At 44.8% G+C, this 12,927-nt stretch overlaps 2 protein-coding genes across 2 annotated transcripts in view; one reads left to right on the forward strand and one right to left on the reverse strand.

Annotated features, from left to right (window-relative positions):
- The window catches only part of PDE6B (phosphodiesterase 6B), a 40,638-nt gene extending 32,855 nt beyond the window's left edge, over positions 1-7,783 (reverse strand). The window contains exons 1-6 of the mRNA XM_019517147.1: positions 7,004-7,783; positions 4,288-4,440; positions 3,292-3,381; positions 1,219-1,359; positions 504-578; positions 355-419 (exon numbers count right to left, since the gene is read on the reverse strand). Of these exons, the coding sequence (XP_019372692.1) occupies positions 355-419; positions 504-578; positions 1,219-1,359; positions 3,292-3,381; positions 4,288-4,440; positions 7,004-7,405 (926 nt within the window). The 5' untranslated portion in view covers positions 7,406-7,783. The remainder of the gene's footprint in view (positions 1-354; positions 420-503; positions 579-1,218; positions 1,360-3,291; positions 3,382-4,287; positions 4,441-7,003) is intronic.
- Positions 1-12,927, forward strand: part of LOC109297420 (purpurin) — a 221,201-nt gene that overhangs the window by 144,152 nt on the left and 64,122 nt on the right. The window lies entirely within an intron of this gene.

Raw genomic sequence — 12,927 nt, forward strand, 5'->3', positions numbered from 1 at the left:
AACCCAGTTGGAGCATCCCTGGGCTGGCAGGCTGACCCCCAGAGACTCTGCCAGCTGCTGCAACCTGGCTCAATGTGCTGCCATCCAGGCGCATGTGCAATAACCTCTGCAGTTTATTGTGGTGCATTAATGACATGTGTAGATGCTCCCTGTGAGGATCTCTGTGTGTCAGATGCTGTGCAAGAACAGGACAAAAAGATGGACCCTGTCCCAAAATGCTTCTAATCCAAATACTGACACATGCTCAGCCCTACTATTCAGTGGACACTTGTTCTGTCAAGTAAAAAAATGGTCGTAATACAGAAGTGATAGAAATAGCCATAGGTACAGTGTACCAAAGTTTAATCTACTCACGGGATAACTTTGATGTCTTCCTTTCCATGTAAGATATAATCAATGACCTTGTAAAATACTATTTCCTATAAATGAAAAAAATAATGGTTAAAGTTCGTGAAGAGAGAATAAACAATCAGTGGGGAGCAGGTTTCTAGTCAAGTACTTACTCTGCCATCAGGAGTCCGGGGTCCTGAATAAGCTGGAACTTCACCTAATAGAACTGGCCACAAATCGAAAAATTCCTGTTTATTAAAAAATAACAATTTTAGTGCAGGAAAAAGAGTGTTCCCTGCATCAGACCACAAAACACCCAATGATTTTACATTGGTCTTCCATCTCTTCGGTGCTCTTTAAGTTAAATGTAAACTATGTTACAAAAACATTCTCCTTGCCCAGTCCCTGATCTCTTGGATCCCTACCCCTTCACTAGAACCCAGTACCGGTTTCTCTTCTTTCTCTCTCCCCATGTTCTTAGCATGCCTTTGGCATTTCTTTTTTTTGGCTTTGTGCAAACAGTACTAATAATCCTGTTGCTTCCCTAGTTGGTAACCTAACTAGGGGTAGATGAGCAGGGCATAAGCTCAGATGCCAATTTAAAAGGGGAACCAGAATGGCAGCCTCTGGGGAGCCCATGCTGCAACAGCAGCAGTCTGCACTGCCAAGCACCTGCAGCAGCCCCTGTGCAAAGAGGTAAGTAAGTACTCGGAAGCCTCCCTTCTGCCCTCTCTAGCCCAGGGCACCAAATTCCCTAGTTATACCTCTATGCAGAACTGATTTGTATCACTACTACTAAGGCAAAGCTTAGTCCCAGAGATTGCCCCACCTCTGTTTAGCAGCAGCCCAGAGAAACTGACTGCATTAATATAACGTGTGAATGCTTACCTTCTTTTTGGTCATATCCAGGAGGCCCACAGAGTATCTGTCACAGTTCAAATAGGCTCTTACTGTGTAAAAGGCTTTGTGGAACTGTCTCTCAATATCTGTCAGTTCCTCAAACACCTTGTTAGCTGACCACAACAGCACCTACAGAATAAAAATGAAACCTGAAGATAGTGTTCCCTGGGAAAATCACTGTACTTGGAAAAATAAGTAAATAATACTCTGATATCACCAACTTTGAAATAAAAGAGTATACTTGTCCAAAGAGCCTGAAAATGTTGCTGACTTAAGCTCTATTACTAGGGCAGGATATGTCACTGACCTCATTAGGAGCAGAGCCAGACCAGCTCTAGGTACTTTGTAAAATCCTTCCTTACACTGCATAATGCAATAGTTCTATACTCTTAAACAGAAATTACCTGGTTAAAATTAAGCTGAGGAGAGCAAGCATCTGTTCTGTAAGTAACTTGCAGTAACATATCACATGAAAAAGAATGTTAAAAGAACATCAGGAAGATTTTAACCCCAAAATAACTGAATGCTGATAGTCCTGTAGTTAGGGCACTTGTCTGGAATACAAGAGAATGAGGTTCAAATTCTCTCTCTGAATGGGACATAGTAGGGGCTTGAATGTTGACCCTAGATGAGGATAGATTCATTGCTTTCTGCTCCTGAGTAGAAGTTCTATCTTTGTCAAAGCTAGCTCATACTTTCCTGCAAAAAAATGTGGTTTCATTGAACCACGGCATTCCAACAAGAAGACACTTTGAGGAAAAATGCTCCAGCAGTTCTAGTCAACTGTCTATCTTACATTAATGAGGGGAATGAGGGATCAGCATCTACAACACACCAGTATGGCCAAGATTAAGGTACTTAACTTGAAGCACACAAGTTGTCCTTCTGGCATTAGGGGTGTATCTACACTTCACTCTCCCACTAGCCCAGCTCTTGGAAGCAGTGTAGCCACAGCTGTGCAGAGGCTGCAACTCCAAAGCATGTAGGCAGAAGCATGAAAGAGACCTCCTGTGTCCCGACTCTTACTATGGCAGGGAACACATTGCATAATCTCTTACATATTGAGCTCCGTGTTAGAAGTGAGGGGTGCATACATATGAGATGTTTATTGTGCAGTTGACTAATTAGCTGTGCAGTAAAGATCACATGCATACATGTGCTCCCCTACTAGGACAGAGTAGATTCATTTACTGCACAGCAGGCTAGTTCTTGTAAATACAAATACTAGCCTGCTGCTGAGTAAAACCTCCTTAGCAGCGCAAATGTAGACACTGCCCTGGCTGACTGGGACATGAGAGTGCTTCAGTACAGGGGCTGCCTGCTAGCAAGCCCTGTGCTGAAGCACCCTTGTGCCCCTACCAGCCCCTCCACAGCATGTTGAGACAGGAGGAGCAGCCCTGGGGTGGCAGGCCGACCCCCTGGGCCTTCTGCCAACTGGGGCTGCTGCCACCCAGCTCAATGTGCTGCGCTCCTGGGTGCATGTGCTGATGTGGCACCCAGGAGCAGTAAACTCCAGTGCAATAAGCTCTGGAATTCATTCACGTACCCTAACAGCATGTGTAGATGTGCCTTGGTAGGGTTTTTTTGCTCCCATTTCTATTGAAAGGCTGCCCCAGAGGCATTTCATGCTTGACCGCTAAACCACTAGACCAAACCCAACAAAACAAACAAGGCTGAACTCTGCTCCAGCAATTTTGGTCTCCATGTCTCAAAAAGGCTGTAATGGATTTGAAAAAGAAATACAAAAGGACAAGAAAGATTATCAGGAGTATGGAGCAGCTTTTATACCAGAAAAGACTGAAAAGTCTGGAACTCTCCAGACTGGAAAGGAAGAGGCAGAGGGGGCATATGACAGAGGTCTCTAAGATCATGAAGGGTGTAACCAAAATGAACTGGGAACAGTTATTCACCAAGTACCAGAATACTAGAAGTGGGGGGCATATGTCACAGATACATGTCACTAAAATAGACTGGCTAAGAATCTAAACTGCAAACCTGTGGGAGGTGCAGCCCTGAAATGGGAAGAGGAAGCAATTATTGGACTTTGTCCTGTTTTCTTACCTGACCTCTTCGTGTCTCACAATTGTGAAGGTAACTCAAATGATAAATTTTCAGGTTTAGGGAGGCAAAATTCAGATACTTCAGGAAAAGCTGCAAAAGTAAACCATAAGTATTGTGTTAAACATGCCTATGGCTCTGTGTGTGTGTTTGTGTGTGTGTTTTTCTAGCACCCCAAGCAGCTACAATCCAGTATACAACTAGTGTAAATACTGTATTTGCTCACATACCACAAAATAACACCAACCTTTTCCCAAAAAATCAGCCCCCAAAATTGGGGTGTGTGTTTTAAGTAGAGAAACTAATTTTTGCCCTGAATAGAAGCATTTTTTGAATCTTGCTCCACAGTGCAGCAGCAGTGGCATCACAGGCAGCTGAGGGAGTGAATTAATTTAATGGCTCATTGTTATTCACTCCACAGGTATTAAGAGTTGTCTCTCCCTTTTAATGGTATTGATGTTCTACTAATCAAGCTAACCGTTCTTAAGGCAATTTTGCTGTCTGCTAGCTGCTTCTGGTCTCTCTTCTATTTTCACAGCCCTGGAGTTTCTTTAGCTGTTTTCAAAATCACAGATCCACCAATGGAGACTAGTCTTCAGCAGCAGTGAGGGTTTCAGATTTTAGTTAAGCAGGAAAGGGAGAGAGAGTCACATAAAGATTAGGCTCTGTTCCTGTTCTACACAACCATAACTCTGGAAAAATCTTTTTCTTTATTTTGCCTTTCAAAAAGTTGGTGTGTATTTTATTCCAGGGAATGTTGTATGCAGCAAAATATATGTTGCCTTCCACTCGGGTAAGATGAGGCTAATGCCACTGTGACTTGCCTCGATGTTTGATTCAGATAAGCCTGTTTTGCAACAGGGCAATGTTTCCTGGTGAGCAAATGGCACTAATGTGTGTACACAAGTGCGAATATCCCCAGTGTAGAGAAGTCTACAGTATGTAGTTAGAGGCAAGTGCATTACAGAAACTGAACACACTTAGTCTTTTTACACTTACTGCTTCATCGGCATCAGAGAAGTTTGTGTCATCTGTTTTATTGACAGCCATGATCACAGCAACTACATCTTTGCCGTTCATGATGGGTGTTGCAAGGATGCACTTTGTAGTAAATTCTGTGAGTTCATCAACAAATGTACTGAATTGCGCACACTGTTCAAAAAAGAATTTCCAAATGAAGCATCATTCAAATTGTTAGCAAGCAAGAAAACTAGACAAGAAAAACCGCTGACAAAATACTTTTGGATGGGTTAAGGGAATAACATTGATCTATGCAGAAAAGCAAACCATGGTGAAACATGGAATCATCTGGAATGCACTAATATGCATTTCCCTCCACTTCTCTCTGTTGTTTCTAATGATCTCACCAGCTTGAGAGAGATTCCTGACATATGACAAAGGTAAAGGCTGCTGGACCCTGTAACACCTTTCCAAGAATATCCTTCTAAGATGCAATCACTGTAAGGTCCTTTGACTTTAATTTTCTCTTCTCTGTCATGCACTACAACTCCCATGAAGTTCCCCGTGAGTTAGACTGACTTTGGGATATGTTCCTGGGGCAGGTCCTCTGCATCCTTGTGTGGGCAACTTTGGACTTAGGGTTTAGGAACGGAGGGGATTTGAGGTACTATACTCTTATCACTGAAAGCTGAGGTGCATGGGTGGGGGATGAGCTGAACCATGTTTCTCTCTACAGTAGTTCAGTAAAAACTGAATTTACGTAGAAGGGGAAATAATCTGTCACTGTTCTAAGGCAGGCTTGAATTAGTACCTCTGGGAACCAGGGAGAGGAATTGTGGTTTCATCCTAGGACTAAACTGCATCACTGTGGGGCAAGACTACATATGCCAAGAAAAGACTTGTGTTTGTACAGACAGCCAGGGATCTCTAGAGCTCTTTGCCATCCTCTACCAATGACACATCTGCTCTCTCTCTTGTTGGTTAGTAGGGTTGCTAGGAAAGGGTAACATTGAGCTGCTGAGGGGCCACCCAGGGTTTCTACTACACTAGGGGTTTCTCCTTTTTGCCCTTCCAGGGCAGCTGTGTGTTCCCTGTGCTTGACTGCTGGAGCAACCAAAGGATCCTGGGCATTTGAAGTAAAAGAGAGAGGCCTGGTAATACCCTTTGAGGATGCTATTGCCTCCTAGATCCTAAATAAAACTAGACAGAGAACAGAAAGGATTCAAAAGAGCTGCTTGAGAGCATATCATCTAAATAATCCCCTCCTGGTCTCACCTTTTCTACTGCATACCCAGATGACCTTTCTGCCTTTTGGAAACTGCTATACCCTTTGGCTGACCTAAAAGCCCCCTCTCCCTGATAGGTGAGTCCATAAGTTGCAATGCAGTGTACCTGGGACCAAAAACAGGAGCTGTCAAGGTCTGACTAGTTCAATATGCTGCATCCAAACCAGTTGTGATTCACAAATGTACTACTGCAGCACATCAAGCTCACCACTGACTTTCTATGTGACACTACATCAAATGAGATATGGGAACCTGGATCTTTCAAGTTCTCAGTGATACTTAGTGACCAGAAGGGCTCTTCTTCACCATCTGTGACCAGGGCCTATCATGAATATTTACTGCTTGCAAGGAATGACCCCAAATAACAGTAACAACTAAAAGCTAGAACCAGGTGCTTTCTTCATATCAGGATCACTACTCTGAAATTTATTTGCTAGACTGTGGGTGACTCACAAAATATAACCTGCTTCTGATGAAGCTTTTGCACGATAATGATTACAAAACAAAACCAGCATTTAATGTGAACCCTGTAAAGTAGGGACGTTTTGTTTAGGCACCTGGTTACTGCGGTGCTGAGGATAGCACGAATGAATAGACAGATGATCTCACTTTTTTCAAGAGAACTATAGATGAAATAATCCCAGATATCATATTTGGGTCACATGGATTTTAGATTTATAACTCAGATTAGAGCAAGCGGATTGTAATTGCTGTAGTTTAGATTTAGTAGGGGTGATTCAACTAGGGTGCACAGTTGCTGAATACATTCAGGACTATAAAAGGCAATACAATTAAAGCTCCTTGGTAACAGAAGTTTCTATTCAACGATACAGTGCATAATTTTTTTGGTGAATATTTGGACGTGGTTCATATTTCTGTTTTAGATGGAGGTGTGTAGATATGCAAAGAAAACTGTCAAACTATCTATATATGTATACACTTACACACCAAGGGTACCTTTTCTCTCTGGGTCATGAAAATACCTTTGAATGGGACTGCTTTTGCTTGCTCCAGTTGCAGAAATAGAAAACCATCCTCCGGTAGAAGACTATTTCTGCACTTTTTTAAAATAAGGGCTTCTGGTTTCTCTGCCAGTTAGTCCATGTATATTGAGGCAGGATTGAATGCAGCACCTGCTCTTTTTTGCTATGTCAAACTACTACATAAGGAGAAGTAATCTTTTCTTTTTTCCATTTTGATGCAGAATAAACTGAACTACAAAACATTGTTTTAACAGTCTGGCATAATTAATACACATCGTTAGTGTGTATTAGTGAAATATTTCAATGCAACAGTATAAATAGGTTCTTGGTATTTTAAGTAAGAATGACAAACATTTCTTTGGTTTCCACCATAAAGTCATTAGAGTAAATGAGAGTTGTACAGTTTACACCGGTTTATCATTTTCCTCAACTCTACAAACTTTCATAGAATCTTCCTTTAACTGAGCAAACCAATGGAAAACCTACCTCATGGATATTCTTGAGGTTCACTGTTTTCTTGGTTTGAGCCACATGCCCCACCACACCTATGTCCAAAGGATAGACAATTTCACAGTCTGGAGTCACGAAGCATTCCTCCAGTGTGCTTCCTTCTTGTACATTAAAAAGCCTGGTAGCCAACTCTGCTATGCCATTTCTCTGCCTGTACATAAAAAGACTACAGCGGTCTGCATGGATGAGAGAGCTGATTCTTCTCAGGGTCTTGAAAACCACCTTCTCCATGTTGATGCTTTCCTGCATGTCTTGGATTAATTCAAACAGGATATCACTCTCATTTTCAGTTGTTTTCAGGTGTTTATCAAAGTACTGCTTGGCAAAACTAGGGTTACTATCAAGAAACTTCTCCACCTCATCCTCGCTAAGACTCATGGTGGATGTCCCTCTTAGGTCCCGTGCTATGTGATATCCCAGGAATGCTGTCTGTCCAAGGATTGTTCTTCCGCTGATATGGTCCCTAAAGATTCATACTATGCAATCTGGTGCTCTAAAGCGCTGCTTCTGGGATGGCCAGTGGTGAGCCAGTGGTGAGCAGAGTGATTGTCATCAAGAAAGTATTCCTTAAGAGTGTTGAAGGTGAGTCCGTGGGAGGACAGATTTTCTCAAGCAAACAGATTAGATAACTTGTGCTAAAGCTGCAAGTCCATTTTTCTCCTCCCTTATCTTGATGGGTTAACAAAAGTGAAGTCCTAGGATATTTAGATCCCCTGTGTTTTTTTCTTGACAGTCAGTGAAGATGTATCCTTCTGACTGAAAAGATGATATTGAGCAACAGAAACAGAACTCCCCCCCGCAAACATTGAAATAAGCTCTTTAAAGTCTAATTAAAAATATACTGCTTATGTCTAATCCCTTGCTAGCAAGGTGAGTATCTTATTATTCCTGCTCTCAGATCATCTGAGAAACATGCTTCAATGAATGTTACATCTGTCTATCTATTTAGCTTAAATAAAAGGATTGTTACAACAAGTCAACAATACCCTTTGTTAACTGGCCACTGCAAGTTTGTCTATGGAAGTGGTTATTGATAGATGAGCCTAAAGAGGACTGGTGGTTTGGTTCACATGTAATAAGTACCCAAGGGATCTGGATTATCCCAACTGCATGAACCAGTTGGTACTAAAAGTAAATGGCAAATCTGGTCCACTCTACATAAGAAATACATCATGGGCCAGATCCTACTACACTTTTTGATGCCTAAGTAAAACTAAGATGCCTACTGATGAGATCCTATTCCAGCTATTAGGCATCAGAGTTATACTTAGACATCTAAGGACTTCAATCTACCTTATTTGAGTCTCTGAAACACCTTTAGCACAAAAGGTGGGTGGGTCCTCCTCACTAGTTTTTGTCTTACAGCTAACATAAATGTGCCTTATACAAGTAGGCACCTTAGTGATTTTCAGATACTTGAGCTGGGTGGAAGAGACATTGAAGTGCCAGGTTGAATAGGGTCTGACTCAGTGTCTTGCTGGAGGTGGAAGCAGATATGACTCCAAGAACAGACTTTCTTCTTGTGCTAGGGGACTTCCATGTCTTCTCCTGCTCAGAGGCAGCTGCTGTTGGAATGGACATGCACAAATTCCAGCTTCAGTTTGGTTTGGATTGGATATGGATTGTGCTGGATAATTTATTTTAAATGCTTTGTTGGTTCCCAACTAATACCCTGTCCAAGCAAAGCAAGCATCTCTGTAGATGTGTTATGGACACTGCAGACAAGATTTCTAGGTTTCAGGTGTGTCTTCATGGCTGTTTGCAGGAAAAAATCACAAGGGTCTGAGACTGTGATGAGGCCTATTCATTCTCATTTCAATGATCAGAAGAATTAAACATTACTCCACACTGGCTGCACATACAGATAGGGTCTACAGCTCCTTATTACCATTCTGAGATGCTGTGGATGAAGAAAGAGTATGCGTTTTAAGTTCATGTGGAAACTATGGGTTTGAATCAGGCAATGTGCTGTACGAACACTATGACTGTGCTGTTTAGTTCTCTGCAGATTCTTGGATTAATTTACAAGGGAGGGCACCTCCATGGTCTTCAAATACTTTCCAACAGCATGAAGTGACAAGACTAATGGCAGCCCTGTCCTGTGTGCTTCATTTCATCTCATGCCTTCCCCAAGGGGAAAATTGTGTCTGCAGTCCAGTGTCTCTTGTGGAGATATCGTGCGAGGGGGGTTCACAGGTAGACACTGGACTGCAGACACAATTTTTATGTTGGAGAAAGCAGTCTGAGCAACTCCAGCATGGTGCAGACAGCAATGAGGACTATGGTAGTCTTAAGTTTATGTTGGTCTGGGCCTTGAAAAAACACCATCTCCTGCACCTTTTGCTTAAACCAGAAGGTTTTGTCGTACCAGAGGAGCAGAATTATCTACCTCAGTCTTCAGCCCAGAGCTGACCATGACTTTTTCATTATGCTGGCCCCAAGCTACTGAGCATCTGGATGGCACCACCAAGCTGCTGAGCATCTTGACTCAGTTTGAGGGGAAGCCAATGTAAAAAGGAGATGACAGATAGAACGTACCTGTGGTAGCCAGTGATGATGAGATGTAGTGCAGTGTACTGTACCAACTGGGCAGGTGCACAGGTGGCAGAGCATGAGCTCCGGGAGTGCTTGGATGGCACTGGTGGTGGCGTCCAGGTGCACATCATCAGCATCCCTGCTGGGGTCCACGTGGCAACATGGGGTCTGGGCAGCAGCAGCATGATGCCACAGAGCTGGAGATGCTGCAGGGAGCCAGGCCAAGAGGCTGCACTGCACAGGGGGGCTGCCAGGGCTGAGACTGATCTGGGCCAGGTGGCAGTTGTCACAATGGTGAAACAGGGCAACCAGGGTGTCCCACCGGAGCCCAGAGCACTGAATGTTGCTCCTGGGGGAGGAACAGCCATGGCATGGTGGGCACAGATTCCCCAACAGAGCTGCAGTGTGCTGGCACAGTGCTTTGCAGGCTGCTCTGGGCTAGGAAGGCAGGTGACCAGGGAGTAGGGCTGCCTTTTCAAGTTGGCTGCTGGCTGCAGGCAGCTGCAGCCACAAGCTCCAGCTCCTCCTAACTGCTGCAGGGGGTGGTTGCAGGGCCAGAGAGGGTGGGAAAATGACTTTCAGAAAAACCTGTAAACTAATGTTACATTCTTTAAATTTAACAGCGGCATATGATACTGTCTAGCATACCAGTCTTCAGTGAAAATATCAGGAATTCTGCCACATCGGTTGGCCAGGTGTCGACCATGTAGTAACAGTTTGACTAGACGAGCAGCCCAAACCAGCTCTTGGAGACATCAAACGAATGGCCTCCCCATCCCCCCATCCCCCCATTTCAACCTGTACATTAATGACCTGCTTAAGACCAGCTCACAAAAATCTGTTTATGCTGATGACATTGCCTTTGCTACCCAAGCTCATGACTCTTCAAATGTGGAACTCACACTTGACAGAGACATGAGACTGATGCCAGAGTACTGCCTAAAATGGTGCCTTATACCAAATACCAGACTGTCTCTAGTGTTTTCCATTTGTTTAAAGCCCTGTCCAGAAGATCAGCCATTCCGGCTGAGAACAGGGACTTTACCTGTCCACATAAGGTGGATGCTGTCTCATCCCAGAAGTCCTCTCTCCCTGAAGTGTGGGCTGTGGTTGAAGAGACTGAAGCCCTCACAGTAGCACCACCATCGGAGGTGCCTGTTTACTTCTTCAACACAATCTCCCCTCCTGGGTCTATGTCCTGCAACTGGGAGCACAGAAGAAAAGACTACTTGCACTCTTAATCCCTTGAGCCCAGCCCCCATAGCCCTGTAGTCACTCATGACTCAATCCGGATTACTCCTTGCTGTGTCATTCATGCCCACCTGGATGAGGAACATGGGGTAGTGGTTGGAAGAGTGGACAAGCCTAGGGATCCTCTCTGCAACATCATGAATGCAGGCCCAAGGGAGGCAGCAGACCTCTTGGGCTAGGGGTCTGGACAGCAGATGGGTCCCTCCATGACCCTCAGGAGAGAGTCCCCACCAACACCACCCAGCATCTCCTCTTAGAGGTGGGAGTTCACTGAGTACTTACCTCCTCCTCTGGTGTCTTCATTGGAGTCTCCTCTTGCATGGTGAGGGGAGCATACCTGTTACGCAGTGTCAGGGAAGAAGTAGCCCTAGCCTTGCATGCTCTGGAGCCTGAGATACCTGTCTTCCAGGTAGCTCCAGGAGGGTCTTTGTGACTAGTCTTCTTCATGGCCACCTTCTCCTCCACCAGTGGTGACACATAGGCAGTTGCAAAGGGGTGCACATGCACCCCCTAAGAGTGCTGGTGCACCCCCTGACCAGCCGCACTCGCTGCTTAGGCGATGGGCAGGGGGGGCAGGTGGGAGCACTGGTGTCCACCCTGCGAGTGTCAGCCAGGAAGTGGCATTCCTGGAAGCAGACACAGCCACTTCTGGAAGCGGCTGCAGCCACTTCCGGAAGAGGCCAGAGCAATCTATCAGCTGTGGGGGACCCTCCCCCTTCCTCCCCATCAGTGAGATTGTCCATGGGGGGGACCCCCCCAGTCAGAGAGATCGGCCATGTGGGGGCTGCCCCCCAGTTGCTGACTGGTCTCGGGAGGGGCATATGCCCCCCCCCGCCCTCCCCCACCAACTAAGGTGGCACCAGTCGCCCATGTCCTCCACCTTTTTCTCTTCTTCTTTTCATAGTTTCATAGTTTCTAGGGTCGGAAGGGACCTTAGCAGATCATCTAGTCCGACCGCCTGCCACGGCAGGAAAGAGTACTGGGGTCATACGACCCCAGCAAGGTGTTCATCTAACCTCCTCTTAAAAACCCCCAGGATAGGAGCCTGCACCACCTCTCTTGGAAGTTGGTTCCAGAACCAACCCTATTCCCTGGAATAGGGCCTGGCAGTAGTCATTAATGTAGTCTTCATGGGCCCTGATGGTGCATAGCTGATGTACCTCCTCCTCAAACTCCCACACTTGGCCTTCCAGGGGCTCCACTAGGGAGCACACCCCACAAGTTGGGGTGCCCCCGAGCCCAGCTACCAGCTGCCAACATTGTTTTATCAGTTATGGTAGCCATATAAAATAATTGTAAATTGGAAAAAATACAGTGTAAACCAAGGGTAGGCCATTTTTTTGGCTGGAGTACCGAAAAAAATTACAATTTGTACCCTGTAAGGTGCCGGAGTGTGGGTACAGCAGAAAAACAAAACTGGGGTGGAGGGCACATGGCAGGATGCACTGCATACTAATATACTTTATTGTAAATGTTGCTTTTTTTTTACAGTAAATATCAGGTTTTCTAAAAATTCTAAACCTGACGACAATAAATAAAACTTCACATACTACTTTTGTTCTTGTGTATTCTTTTTTGTTAAGCATCTTGTGATGAGAGGGAGGGGGAGGCAGGGGAAGAAAGTGGGGAAAGAGATGGGGGAAGAGAGGAGAGGAAGAGAGAGGAGAGGAAGAGAGAGAACAGGGAAGAGAGAGAACAGAGGGGAGACAGAGGGAAAAGAGAGAGAGAGAAGAAAGGAAAGAGAGAGAGGAATAAGAGAGAGAGAGAGAACAGGGGAAATGCAGGAGATCAGCAATGGACTCCTCACTGTTAGCCCCTACTTGGACAACTAAAATAGTATGAAGTCTGGAAACAGTACACTTCTGGCGGAGGATTCTGAGCTGTATGCCACCTCTACCTACCATTCCCCTGGTTTACTAATATTCAGAGTGCAGGGCAAGGCCAGACTCTTCTGATGAGGTTTTATTCTGCTACAGATTATTGCTAGGGGAAGGCCCCTGCAAAGGGTCTGAGGCACTGGAGATGGCAAAGTATGTCCTCTGGGTCCTAATTAAAGATAACCCAGGTATAGCCCCAAAACAAAATTAATATTTTGCTTCTAATTTCAGTAAAGG

This window comes from Gavialis gangeticus, unplaced genomic scaffold (assembly GCF_001723915.1).
Source record: "Gavialis gangeticus isolate Ggan-Ray unplaced genomic scaffold, GavGan_comp1, whole genome shotgun sequence".
NCBI classification, from domain to species: domain Eukaryota; kingdom Metazoa; phylum Chordata; order Crocodylia; family Gavialidae; genus Gavialis; species Gavialis gangeticus.